This window comes from Apodemus sylvaticus, chromosome 7 (genome assembly GCF_947179515.1).
Source record: "Apodemus sylvaticus chromosome 7, mApoSyl1.1, whole genome shotgun sequence".
Taxonomy (NCBI): Eukaryota; Metazoa; Chordata; class Mammalia; order Rodentia; family Muridae; genus Apodemus; species Apodemus sylvaticus.
Genome location: NC_067478.1, coordinates 55445 through 70220, shown reverse-complemented (window position 1 = coordinate 70220; position 14776 = coordinate 55445). Strand labels below are relative to the sequence as shown.

Below are 14776 nucleotides of genomic sequence, written 5' to 3'. Positions count from 1 at the left end.
TTAGTATGATGTTCTCCAGCTTCATCCATTTGTCTAAGAATTTTATGAATTCATTGTTTCTAATGGCTGAATTGTGTAAATATACCACATTTTTTGTATCGATTCCTCCGTTGAGGGACAGCTGGCTTCTTTCCAGCTTCTGGCTACTACAAATAGGGCTGCTATGAACATATTGGAGCATGTGTCCTTATTGCATGCCGGGGAATCCTCTGGGTATATGCCCAGGAGTGGTATAGCAGGGTCTTCTGGAAGTGCCATGCCCAGTTTTCTGAGGAACCTCCAGACTGATTTCCAAAGTGGTTGCACCATCTTACAATCCCACCAGCAGTGGAGGAGTGTTCCTCTTTCTCCACATCCTCGCCAACACCTGCTGTCTCCTGAGTTTTTTACCTTAGCCATTCCGACTGGTGTGAGGTGAAATCTCAGGGTTGTTTTGATTTGCATTTCCCTAATGATTAATGATGTTGAACATTTCTTAAGGTGTTTCTCAGTCCTCCAAAGTTCTTCATGTAGAAATTCTTTGTTTAGCTCTGTACCCCATTTGTTAATGGGGTTATTTGGTTCTCTTGGTTCTACCTTCTTGAGTTCTTCGTATATATTAGATATTAGCCCTCTGTCAGATTTAGGATTGGTGAAGATCCTTTCCCAGTCTGTTGGTTGACGTTTTGTCCTTTTGACAGTGTCCTTTGCCTTACAGAAACTTTGTAGTTTTATGAGGTCCCATTTGTCTATTCTTGATCTTAGAGCATAAGCTATTGGTGTTCTATTCAGGAACTTTTCCCCTGTGCCCATGTCCTCAAGAGTCTCCCCCCAGTTTCTTTTCTGTTAGTTTCAGTGTGTCAGGTTTTATGTGGAGGTCCTTGATCAATTTGGAGTTGAGCTTAGTACAAGGAGATAAGAATGGATCAATTCACATCCTTCTGCATGCTGACCTCCAATTGAACTAACACCATTTGTTGAAAAGGCTATTATTTTTTCCACTGGATGCTTTCAGCTCCTTTGTCGAAGATCAAGAGACCATAGGTGTGTGGGTTCATTTCTGGGTCTTCAATCCTATTCCATTGATCCGCTTGCCTGACATTGTACCAATACCATGCAGTTTTTATCACTATTGCTCTGTAGTAAAGTTTGAGGTCTGGATACTAAATCCCCCAGAAGTTCTTTTACTGTTGAGAATAGTTTTAGCTATCCTGGGTTTTTTTGTTATTCCAGATGAATTTGAGAATTGCTCTTTCTAGCTCTATGAAGAACTGAGTTGGGATTTTGATGGGGATTGCATTGAATCTGTAGATTGCCTTTGGCAAAGATGGCCATTTTAACTATATTAATTCTGCCAATCCACAAGCATGGAAGTTTTTTCCATTTTCTGAGATCTTCTTTGATTTCCTTCTTCAGAGATCTGAAGTTTTTGTCATATAGGTCTTTCACTTGTTTGGTTAGAGTCACCCCAACATACTTTATGGTGTTTGTGGCTATTGTGAAGGGTGTAATTTCCCTAATTTCTTTCTCAGTCTGCTTATCCTTTGAATATATAAAGGCTACTGATTTGCTTGAGTTGATTTTGTAGCCAGCTACTTTGCTGAAGTTGTTTATCAGCTGTAGGAGTTCTCTGGTAGACTTTTTTGGGTCACTTAAGTATACTATCATATCATCTGCAAATAGTGATAGTTTGACTTCTTCCTTTCTGATTTGTATCCCTTTGACCTCCTTATGTTGTCTAATTGCTCGGACTTCAAGAACTATATTGAAAAGAGAGGGGGCAGCCTTGTCTAGTCCCTGATTTTAGTGGGATTGCTTCAAGTTTCTCTCCATTTAGTTTGATGTTGGCTACCAGTTTGCTGTATATTGCTTTTACTATGTTTAGATATGGGCCTTGAATTCCTGCCCTTTCCAAGACTTTTAGCATGAAAGGATGTTGAAGTTTGTCAAATGATTTTTCAGCATCTAATGAAATGATAATGTGGTTTTTTTCTTTGAGTTTGTTTATGTAGTGGATAACATTGATGGATTTCTGTATATTGAACCATCCCTGAATCCATGGGATGAAGCCTACTTGATCATGGTGGATGATTGTTTTGATGTGTTCTTGGATTTGATGGGCAAGAATTTTATTGAGTATTTTGCATATTCATAAGGGATATTGGCCTGAAATTCTCTTTCTTAGTTGGATCTTTGTGTGGTTTTGTTATCAGCATAATTGTGGCTTCGTAGAAGGAGTTGGGTAGTGTTCCTTCTGTTTCTCTTTTGTGGAATAGTTTGAAGAGTACTGGTGTTAAGTCTTCTTTGAAGGTCTGGTAGAATTCTGCACTAAAACCATCTAGTCCTGTGCTTTTTTTGATCGGAAGGCTATGACCCCTTCAATTTCTTTAGGGGTTATGGGTCTGTTTAGATGATCTATTTGATCCTGATTTAATTTTAGTATTTGGTATCTGTCTAAGAAATTGTCCATTTCCTCCAGATTCTCCAGTTATGTTGAGTACAGGCTTTTGTAGTAGGATCTGATGAGTTTTTGAATTTCCTCAGTTTCTGTTGTAATATCTCCCTTTTCCTTTCTAATTTTGTTAATTTGGATACTGTCTCTGTGCCCTTTGGTTAGTCTGGCTAAGGGTTTATCTATCTTGTTGATTTTTTCAAAGAACCAGCTCCTGGTTTTGTTGATTCTTTGTATGGTTCTCTTAGTTTCTACTTGATTGATTTCAGCCCTGAGTTTGATGATTTCCTGTCTTCTTCTCCTCCTGGGTGAATTAGCTTTTTTTTGTTCCAGGGCTTTCAGTTGTTCCATTAATCTTCTAGTGTATGCTCTCTCCAATTTCTTTTTGGAGGCACTCAAAGCTATGAGTTTTCCTCTTAGCACTGCTTTAATTGTGTCCCATAGATTTGGGTATAATGTGCCTTCATTTTTGTTAAATTCTAAAAAATCTTTGATTTCTTTCTTCATTTCTTCCTTGACCAAGGTATCATTGAGTAGAGTATTGTTCATTTTCCATGTGTATGTGGGCTTTCTGTTGTTTTTATTGTTATTAAAGACCACTTTTACTCCATAGTGATCTGATAGGAGGCGTGGGATTATTTCAATCTTCTTATATTTATTGAGGTCTGTCTCATAACATATATATATATATATATATATATATATATATATATATATATATATATATATATGTTAAATCCAATTGGTCCAAAGCTTCAATTAGTTTCACTGTCTCCCTGTTTAGTTTCTGTTTTCCTGATCAGTCCATTGATGAGAGTGGAGTGTTGAAGTCACCCACAATTGTGTTAGGTGCAACATATGCTTTGAGCTTTAGTAAAGTTTCATTTATGAATGAGGGCGCCCTTGTATTTGGAGCATAGATGTTCAGGATTGATATTTCTTCTTGTTGGATTTTTCCTTTGATCAGCAAGAAGTGTCCTTCCATGTCTCTTTTTATGACATTAGGTTGAAAGTCAATTTTATCTGACATTAGAATGACTACTCCGGCTTGTTTCCTGAGACCATTTGCTTGTGGAATTGTCTTCCAGCCTTTTATTCTAAGGTAGTGTTTGTCTTTGACACTGAGGTGTGTTTCCTGTCTGCAGCAAAATGTAGGGTCCTGTTACATAACCAGTCTGTTAGTCGATGTCTTTTTATTGGGGAATTGAGACCATTGATGTTAAGAGATATTAAGGAGTAGTGGTTATTGCTTCCTATCATTTTTGATGTTAATTTTATACTTGTGTGGTTATCCTCTCTGGGTTTGATGAAAGAAGTTTAATATCCTGCTTTTTCCAGGGGATAGTTGCCCTCGTTGTAATGGTATTTTCCCCCTATTATCCTTTGTAGGGCTGGGTTTGTGGAAAGATATTGTGCAAATTTGGTTTGTCATGGAATATCTTGGTTTCTCCATCTATAGTGATTGAGAGTTTCGCTGGGTATAGTAATCTTGACTTGCATTTGTGTTCTCTTAGAGTCTGCATGAGCTCCGCCCAGGATCTTCTAGCTTTCATGGTCTCTGGAGAGAAGTCTGGTTTAATTCTGATAGGTCTTCCTTTATGTGTTACTTGCCCTTTTTCTCTTACTGCCCTAAGTATTCTTTCTTTGTTTAGTACATTTAGAGTTTTGATTATTATGAGATGGGAGGTATTTCTGTTCTGGTCCAGTCTATTTGGAGTTCTGTAGACTTCTTGTATATTCATGGGCATCTCTCTTTAGGTTAAGGAAGTTTTCTTCCATAATTTTATTGAAGATATTTGCTGGCCCTTTAAGTTGTAAATCTTCACTCTCATCAATGCCTATGATCCTTAGGTTTGGCTTTCTCATTGTGTCCTGGATTTCCTGGATGTTTTGGGTTACAAGCTTTTTGCATTTTGCATTTTCTTTGACTGTTGAGTCCATGGTTTCTATGGTATCTTCGGCATCTGAGATTCTTTCTTCTATCTCTTGTATTCTGTTGTTGATATTTGCATCTATGGCCCCTGATTTCTTCTCAAGGTTTTCTATCTCCAAAGTTGTCTCCCTTTGTGCTTTCTTAGTTGTTTCTACTTCTGTTTTTAGATCCTGGAAGTCTTTGCTCAGTTCCTTCACTTGCTTGTTTGTGTTTTCCTGCAATTCTTTGAGAGATTTTTGTGTTTCCTCTTTCATGGCTTCTGCCTGTTGATCTAAGTTCTCCTGTATTTCTTTAAGTGATTTTTGCATTTCTTCCTTATTCTGACCCATATTCTCCTGAATTTCTTTAAGTGATTTTTGTGTTTCCCTTGTAAGGGCTTCAAGCTTTTGATCATTTTTCTCCTGAATTTCTTTAAGAGATTTATTTATGTCCTTCATGTGTTCCTCTAACAGCATCCTTACCAGTAATTTTAAATCCAACTCTTGTTTTTCTGGTGTGTTGGAGTATCCAGGACTTGCTGTTGTTGGATAATTGGGTTCAGATGCTGCCATAATGCCTTGGTTTCTGTTAGCCACGTTCCTAGGTTTGCCTTTAGCCATCTAGTTTTTACTGGTGTTAGCTGGTCTTATTCAACCTACTGTGGACCTTTAAGACTATTTCCTTGACACTGGATGACTGGGTTTCCTCTGGTACAGATTGCTGATATGCTGTCTTCCTCTTTTGTGCCTTTGGAGCCCTGCTCAGTCTTGCCTCAAGAAATGTTATACTTGGGTTGTCAAGGTGAACCAGGTGTTCCCGGACTGCTCTGTCATGGAGCAAAAATGGGGGGGGGGGGGTTCACTCCTTCTGTTGATTCTCACATAGGACACAGGCCCCACAACCATCTGGCAGATGAACTGCCAATGTTCTCAGGTCCTGGGTGCAGGCACACCCCTGGCGGTTTGAACCCCCAGAGATCTTAAGCTCAGGATAATACAGTACCTAGTGATGCTTTTCTGCCCAGGCAGGCCGCAAAGATGGCCGCAGAGAGTTGCTCCCTCAGCTGCTCTCTGTGCAGGACACAGACCTGACCTGCTAGTGATGCTTTTCTGCTCGGGCAGGCAGCGAATGTGGCCTCGGGGAGTCTCTCCCTCTGCTACTCTCCATGCAGGACACAGGCCCCACGACCAGTGGACTGGCAGATGAACCGCCTATGTGCTCAGGTCCTGGGCACAGGCAGATTCCCGGTGGTTTGCACCCTCAGAGATCTTAAGCTGGGGATAATACAGTATCTAGTGAAGCTTTCCTGCCCCAGCAGGCTGTGAAGATCTAGTTAAATCTTTATGTTACTATTTAAACTGGGACACTTCAGGTTTCTGGAACATGAATGCAGAACTAGAAAGGATGTATGAACTTCACTAAAGACCTTTGCGTTCTTTCCATTTTTTCTGATTGTTTGATTGATTTTTGCAGGGAGTCAGGGTCTTAATATGTGTCTCTGGCTGTTCTGCACAAACCAGGCATCCAACTCAATGAGATACACCAGCCTCTGCCTCTGAAGTGCTAGGATTAAGGCCATGAGCCAGTACACCCAGATCGGCCATCATTTTTCGTATTTGTTAATTATTCATACAATATCTCTGATGTGTGCTCAGTGTGATCCCTTTGCTTCTCTCTCTCTCTCTCTCTCTCTCTCTCTCTCTCTCTCTCTCTCTCTCAGCATTTCTCTTGCAAGGCTATATCCTATTCAAAGGGCACAGAAATGTCAGAGGTGAACCTCATTATATAGTTTCCTTCTACAATGACTTGGTAATTACATTAGAACTGAACTACTATGTCAGAAAATAAGTGGGGGAAGCACCAGAATTATATGAATATATTGTCAATGAAGTATACATTTACAGTGTTGTCAGTATCATGTTTTCTATTCTACACATGAATGGGGTATTTTAGAATGCAATGACCTATGATGATGTGCATGTGAATTTCACTTGGGAAGAGTGGGCTTTGCTGAATCCTTCCCAGAAGAGTCTCTACAAAGATGTGATGCAGGAGACCTATGAGAACCTCACTGCTATAGGTAAGATAATAAATTTTCTTTGACTTTTTAAAGTAAGGGGAGAAATGTTTATTTTTGATGATCTTCTCTGATGTCAATTGGGAATGAGGAAAAATGAGGTGAATAAACCAAGCATTGTTCTAACATTAACTGAATATAGTAACTTAAATTTTCCTTAATTTCCAATAATATATACATTTTCTGGTACTGCATTTTAGGCTACAATTGGGAAGACCATTATATTGAAGAACAATTTCAAAGTTCTAGAAGAGATGGAAGGTAATTTTCATGTGCAAGGTGATACAAATATGCCTCTGAAAAAATTTTACTCCACTCTGGAAGTTCTTTTAAAAAAGCCACAGTGTAAAAAAAAAAAGTACTTCTTTAAGTGTATTGATGATTATTACATTCTCATAACTCCATGTACCTCAATGTCAGGTGTCTGGTTTGTTTAAGAGGCCCTCTTCTGAGAAAGGAGACAAGGAAACAATGCCTTAACAGATATCACCATTTGAATCATAGCCCTATTAGAGCTATGCTGTAGAACTGCCCAGCTGTCTCGCTTAAATATTGTAAGAAGTATACACTTTGGTAAATATATCTTCAAAATATTTGAATGTGAAAATAGTCCATAATAAAGCTGGTATTACCTATATACTTGCAGTAACATTGCTAAATGTAGTGAGAGGGGCAGTTTATGAGAGTCAATAATTAGATACCTTAACCCCTTACCACATATCTATAAGGAACAAAAATCAAACTGTATAAATGCATTGTGGGAGCCTTTATTTTGTCATTCTTCTCTTAATGGGTATAACATATGTTACAATGGATACACACCATTGAGCTTAGGGATATTCAAAGAAACAATATACCTCTCTCTCTCTCTCCCAGAAAAAAGTTAAAAGATATCTAGTAGTCCCCACTTTGAGTAAACTTCCTAAATGTGGTACAAGCTTGCAATTTGGAATATATATATAAACTCACACTGTAGAAAAACTCTATGGATACTAGAAATATGGAAATTCAGATTGTCATGGTTCACTTTGCAAATATGGTGTGACTCACACTATAGGAAAGTGTATGAATTCATTTAGTATCTTCAAATATGTGAAAATTTTCATGTAGAAAATGAATGCTATAAATGTGAGCCATGTAATAAATGCTATATGAGCACAGGTATTGTCTCTATGAACACAGATATTGTCAAAGATGCATAAGAACCCATGATGAAGGGGAACATAATGAATGTAAACAAAGTGATAAAATCCTAGGATCTGATTCTTCTTTACCATTAGACCAAATTATAATATTAATTCATACAGATAAAAAATTAAACAGTGTAATGAGTGTGTTAAAGCTTTCACATGTGCCAATTATCTTCACAGGCATAAAAGAGGTCGTACTGGAGATAAACCCTATGAATGTAATCATTGTGGTACAGCTTTTGCAAGGCATGGTCACCTTCAAAGGCATAAAGGAACACATACTGGAGAGAAACTTTATGAATGTAATCGATGTGGGAAAGCCTTTGCATGGAGCTGTCATCTCCGAATACATAAAAGAACACATATTGGAGAGAAACCTTATGAATGTGATCAATGTGGTACAGCTTTTGTAAGTCACTGTCGTCTTCAAAGACATAAAAGAACACATACTGGAGAGAAACCTTATGAATGTAATCAATGTGGTAAAGCCTTCTCACAACACAGTACTCTACAAGTTCATAAAAGAATTCATACTGGAGAGAAACCCTATGAATGTAAACAATGTGGTAAAGCCTTTACACGTCACAGTCATCTCCAAAGACATAAAAGAACACATACTGGAGAGAAGCCTTATATATGTAATCAATGTGGTAAAGCTTTTGCTTATCAAAATAGTCTCCAGTATCATAAAAGAACACATATTGGAGAGAAATCTTATAAATGTAAGCAATGTGGTAAAGTCTTTGCATGCCGTAGTCATCTTCAAATACATAAAAGAACACATGCTGAACAAAAAAGCTATGTATGTAACCAATGTGGTAAATCCTTTGCTTTTCACAGTCATTTCCAAAGACATAAAAGACATATTGGAGATAAACCTTATGAATGTAATCACTGTGATAAAGCCTTTGCAAGTCACAATAATCTTCAAAAACATATAAGAAGACATACTGGAGACAAACCTTATGAATGTAATCTATGTGATAAAGCCTATGCACATCACAGTCATCTCCAAACACATAAAAGAATGCATATTGGAGAGAAACCCTACAAATGTAATCAATGTGATAAAGTGTTTTCACAACAATGTTCTCTACAAGTCCATAAAAGAATACATACTGGAGAGAAACCCTATGAATGTAACCAATGTGGTAAAGCCTTTACATGTCACAGATATCTCCAAAGGCATAAAAGAACACATACTGGAGAGAAACCCTATGATTGTAACCAATATGGTAAAATATTTGTGCAACATACTACTCTCCAAAACATAAAAAAGTACATAGTTGAGAGAAACTCTATGAATATAATGTGTGGTAAAACCTTTGCAGGTCAAAGTCATTTTCAAAAGCATGAAAAAAATCATACTGGAGAGAAACCTCATGAAAGTATTTAATATGGTGAAGCCTTTGCACATTTCTATAGTCTTCATCATCATGAAAGTATTCCTACTGGAGAGAAATTCTACGAATGTAAGCAGTGTGGTAAAGCCTTTGTGTTATGGGTCCATTTAGATCCACACAAGTCAAACACCAGATCAATGCAAATGACAAAAATTAATTGTAATAAAGCTGCTACTGATTAATCAGGGCCTTAGAACATATTCTGGAGGTGAAATACAACCCATGTTACAGAGCTTTTAAGCTTGAAAATCACAAACATCTGTGCTAAGTTACAGCTACATTTTTCTGCCAATCAGCATTTAGGGATAGCAGCTTTTCTTATGTGATTGCTCTATGTCAATGGATACAGAATGCATGTTTTACACTCTAATTAATCATATCAATTTGTTCTTTTGTATTTAGAAATAGTCATTATGTTTGGGGGATCAAAAGATGTCAACAGATGCTGTTGTTAGTAACAGTCATGTTTTAGGGAATAGAAGCCATGGTTAGCTTGAGGTGCTATGGATATGTATATATTATTTGATGTTGATTGCTTTTTTATGTTCATATTATCTACCATTTGACAGTTCCTCTAAAAACTACTGCCTTCTGAGGGAATTATCTCAAGATTGTAATGTAACAGCAATGATAATGTAACAGCAATAAGATTTATTAATTTTTTCTGTTGTGTGTGTGTGTAATGTAATTATTGGTTTTCTATGTTGGATAGATTGGAGACTGGAAAACAACTTTCTACTTTGACCATCTTTCTATGGTGATAAAGGTCAGGTTTCCAGTTTTGCACACCACAGAAATTTTCCACCACAGAAATTTTCCACTGAATTGTCTCACTGAGGTTCAAACAAGATGAATAAAATATTGTCTTCTTTTCAAATTGTAAACATATTGTCATCTAAGGATCGAGGAAAACAGGATGATCTTAATAATAAATCCTCTTTGCAAATGAAAATGATATACTACTATCATGCTTTGGTTTTGTTTGGTTTGTATTTTGGAATGTGTTACTTTATTCTTAGGAGTGAACACTTGTCTTTAACACTTTCTCAGAACCACAGATGAGTGCCAGAGAATTATCTCACTGGGTAAGTGGTTGCTGCAAACCTGATAACTTTGAGCTCAATGTCTGGGAGAGCCATATTACTCCTACAGGTTTTTTTCTCTTATTTCTATATTTGGGCTACAGCATCTGCACATACATACATTTTTTTAAAACCCAAATAAAGACCAATGAAGTTACTTGAACCAAATGACTTCCTGGATTTCATTTCTAAAACTCACATAGGAAAGTAGAAACTAGACTCTAATAATTTGTCCTCTCATTGCCACATGAGCGCAGTGGGACAGATGTATACACACAAAACAGTTCAAAGGTTTTCTGAATGGATGAAATTAACAAAGCAAAATAACTAAATTAATGAGAATGTATAAAATTAGTTGCAAGTTTTTGCAGAATTTCAAGAATTATTACTACTCATCAAAACAATAATGGCTCCTTTTTAAATCTTAATTTATGCTTTCATTCTCAAATTCAAAAATAAGTCATTTTAAAATCATAGATGGGTTTAGAGCTGCATCCCTGTGATCCCAGCACATGGAAGACAGTGGCAGAGTAATCTCTTTATTTGAGGTCAGCTTGGTCCACATAGTGAGTTCCAGACAGCAATGACTATGTAGAAATATCCTGTCTCAAAAAATTCCAAAAAGAAAGAGTATACCTCGAATTATGGAGATTTTCCTAATATAATCCAACTGGACTCTGACTGGTTTCAGCAACACCTTTTGTTATATTTACTCACATTAAGAAAACCATGTTGGGGCTGGAGAGATGGTTTCACAGTTAGGACCACTGACTGCTCTTCAAGAGGTCCTGAGAAGAATTCCCAGTGACCACATGGTGGCTTTAAGTGATCTGTAATGGAGTCTGATGCCCTCTTTTGGTGTGTCTGGAAGAGAGTGATGTTGTACCACATACATAAAATGAATACTTTTTTAAGTTAAAAAAAAAGAAGTATACTAACAGTGAAAAAAGTAATGTGGAGAGTCCATTTACAAAGAGATAGAAATCTAGTGCTTTGCTCAATAACCATCTAGTAGAAGTTTCATCACCTTCAAGTGATAGGAGACAGAAGGTGTAATGGAACATCTCATCTTCTGCATTGGGAGATGGAGAATTGGTAGTATTGATCTTCTTGAGTACCCAAGGTCAGAGCTATCCATATTTCCAGATCCAGAGCATATGTTTCATACTTCGATCTCCTGGGCTACTGCATATGTAAATAGATTCTAATATTAAAATTTATTTAATTTAGGTGCAATAGTTTTACCACTGTGTATACCAAGTCCATGCTAGGTATCACTGGAAGCCAGAAGAGTGCCTGTTCTCCTGTGATTGGAGTTACAGACAATTGTGAGCTGTCTCTTGGGTGTTGAGAATCAACACTAGGCCCTGTAGATGAACAGCCAATGCTGTCAGGGGCTGAGCCATCTATTCAGCCCTATGAACATGTCATTAATAGCAGTAAGGTGTGAATGGTTGATCCTAAGTTAATCTTTATCTGAATCCTGGTGATCCTGAAGAAATATAAGATAAATAGCATTAGAAACTGAGACTTAGTGCTTAAAGAAATGTTGCAACCCAAATCTCCAGAAAATTAGGGAAGAGTACACAAAATGGCCAAGAGACTAAAAGTTGAGCATATAAATCTTTAAAAGGTGATTGGCCACTTGACCAAAGCTACCAGAGTTTTTCACATGGTAAGTAGGCAGAAATTGAAGCCCACAACGACACATATAAGGTGTACCCCTGATGGAATATATGCCTACTCTAATGAAAGCAAAGAAACTTGCAGGCGTGAACTTGTCTGAATAGGATTGTATTCTGCATCCCTTACCTACAAATCATTCAGTTAGGAGCTCTGATTCTTGGTAGCTCCAGATAACATTGAGATTGTTGTCAGGGGAACCTGAGACTCAAACAGAAGTCATTCTAAGGGTGGGGTAATCAGGCTTTTACAAAGAGCCTTGGGGTATAGATGAACTACAAGGGCAGGAACTTTGGATGTGAAAGGAAGAGGATTCATGGGTCAAAAAACAACATTTGAGGGTATGTCTGAGGACAAATGGATCCTACTGTATTCTTTGTATCTACTCATCTGTGGTATGTCAGCCCGTTCCAGGTCTCTCACTGTTTCCTTTTCTGTGCAACTACATGTAGCTTTAAATGACAGCATCATGCAGGCCTCCCACTTGTTGGTCTCCAATTGGACCTTAAAACTCCTCAGTCCCCACCTTGTTATCCCTGCAGCCTGCCTGCCTGTCTAGAGTCATCGATCTTTCTCCCGTAGGCTAACATTTAGTGAAACAGTAGACCTCGTGAAATTCTGATTTCCCCTGGAATCTCATTCTTGGAAAGACTGATTCCTCTGGATGAGAATGTCTCTCCTGAAAAACATATTAACTCATTATCTGAGTACCTTACAGGAGAGAAATGAGCTGAGAATTGGGGAAGGGGAAGTATTTATGGATGGCTTGCTTAGATTACTTAGTTGTCTATATCTATTAGCTTTTATCTAAATCTGTTGGGACACCAAGGATGGATCAGCTGCCTTACATCTTCATCATTGTTTCAAACAAGTCACACTGGATAAGTATGCTAATATGTTATTAATTTTCATTAATAATTTGATTTTTTTCTTCTATTGTTTTTTATTTTAAATAATAGTTTCACTATGAATCTCTAGTTGGCCTAGAACTCAGTGTATAGACTAGGCTGTCCTTGAACTTCAGAGATATTTACCAACCTTTCATCCAGAGTACCTACATTATAGATGGGCATGTTACAACTAGAAAATTCAGTTCTTTTAATTAGCTTATTGAGGATGAGTGGCTGAATCTGACTGTTTAGAATAACTAGAACACAGGCACAGGTCCTAACTCTAGTAACAGAAGAAGGCTCCCATCAAAAGCCCTCTTGCCTTAAAGTCCAGTGTCTTCCAACTATGAACAATGTTGTTTTTCTTTATCACTGAGTCTATTACAGTTCATCCAAGAACAAGGGCAGGGTTCTGTTCTTATTCTACAGATGGTGAAATCCAGGCTCACATATATAAGTGGTTTTGCAATATAGTTAAGTATAACTGCCCATCTTATTCCATCATTGTCATAACTCACTAAATGAAGTTGAAGCCACCTAAGCCAGGCATGGTGGCACAGACCTGTAATCATGGCTCTTAGAAAGTGGAGGCAGTTTCAGGATTTCAACATCATCCACAGTGAAATGGTCACTAGGTGTGGTGTGAGGCCCATGGAATGCGGGGAGACTGGTTGGTTAAGGTCAATGTCCATAGACTTCCCTGAAGCTCCAGAACTCCAGAGCCATGGTACCAGCAAGTAGTAACTGAGATATTTGCCACCCCAAATTTTCTATTCTTGAGAATGTTCCTGGTACAAGGCAGCCTAAGTCACTTCAGAGTCAAAATCCTGTTGTTCATTAAAAGTGGAATACTGCAAGTAGAAGAATTGATCGTATTCAAGGATGAGCTTCTTAATTGAATATCCAGTGCAAAATGTTCACTCCTGAAACTGCATACACACAAGCAACAGAAATGGACTCATTCGGTTTTACTAATATATTTGTGTATACTTACACATACCTCAAGGAAGAAATTGAAAAGGAAGATTTTGGAAAGTGATAGAGAGTAGTCATGGAAAGGGAAAAAGTAATATTTTTAATTAAACTATAAAAAATAAATTTTAAATAATAAAAGCAACTAGAGTGATAGCATAGCAGTTAAGAGCACTGAATGATGTTATAAAGAACACAGGTTCTATTCCCAGAAACCATCTGGTAGCAAACTGTCTCCTGTAACTCCAGTCCAAAGGGATCTGATGCCACTTCTGGACTCTGCAGGTACTGTACACAGACACATGCAGGCAGAACACATACATACATAAAATAAAAAATGAAGTATCAATGGAATTTCTATAGTGATGTCACAGCCCTGAGACAGACAGTAGCCTGATGAGTTAAAATGAACTTCTTATCCTGCATGGAAGCTGCTGTGACCTTCCTCTAAGCCAGCCTGCTCAGAGGTAAAAGCAGCCTTATTCTGAGTTTAGATTAGCTCAGTATAGGTATTTATCTAAGAACTAAAACCACAGTGCTGTTAGATGACTTTTTCTTGATGTTTTCTGTATTTGTGTTCTCTGTTATACGTGTGAGCATTGTAGCACTGACACATCCTTTCAATCTATATTTTTATTCATACATTATGATCTAGAAGATAGATTTTTCTCTGTAAATCTCTTTCTGCCTCAGTGGCTAGATTTGTAATCTCCTGTCTCTATTTAAGTTATTCATAATGTAACCTGGGTCATAACATAAAAGAGATTTAAGGATGACAGCATCTGTGGAATGCAAAATCTATCCTAGGCTAGCAATTCTTTGAGCATTAGCTAGAACATCAGTGAGACTTCTCAGTAGGAAATTTCTGTGGCATGCAACTTGACCTTTATCACCATAGAAAGATGGTCAAAATAGAAAGCTGTTTTCCAGTCTCCCAACTATCAATCATAGCCTAAAAATAATCACACACAAACACACACACACACACACACACACACACACACACACACACACACACACAGTAAAAAGAATTATTAAATCTCATTGTTGTAATAAAGTAGTTGTGCTCTAAAGGTGTCATATTGTTCTGACTTTTGTTGATTGTGTTCTTTTGAGGGCCTTTAGCCATCTGGATG

The 14776-nt window shown here is 37.5% G+C and overlaps 1 protein-coding gene across 14 annotated transcripts in view; it reads left to right on the top strand.

The window, feature by feature from the left end:
- The window catches only part of LOC127688325 (zinc finger protein 431-like), a 54908-nt gene extending 44940 nt beyond the window's left edge, over positions 1-9968 (top strand). For 12 of the 14 annotated variants that reach the window (XM_052186842.1, XM_052186841.1, XM_052186839.1 and 9 more), the window contains 3 exons: positions 6297-6423; positions 6621-6681; positions 7791-9968. In XM_052186842.1, the coding sequence (XP_052042802.1) occupies positions 6303-6423; positions 6621-6681; positions 7791-9006 (1398 nt within the window). In that variant the 5' untranslated portion in view covers positions 6297-6302 and the 3' untranslated portion in view covers positions 9007-9968. The remainder of the gene's footprint in view (positions 1-6296; positions 6424-6620; positions 6682-7790) is intronic. The other 2 variants (XM_052186847.1, XM_052186848.1) reach the window with 1 other exon arrangement.
- The last annotated feature ends 4808 nt before the right edge of the window (positions 9969-14776 follow it).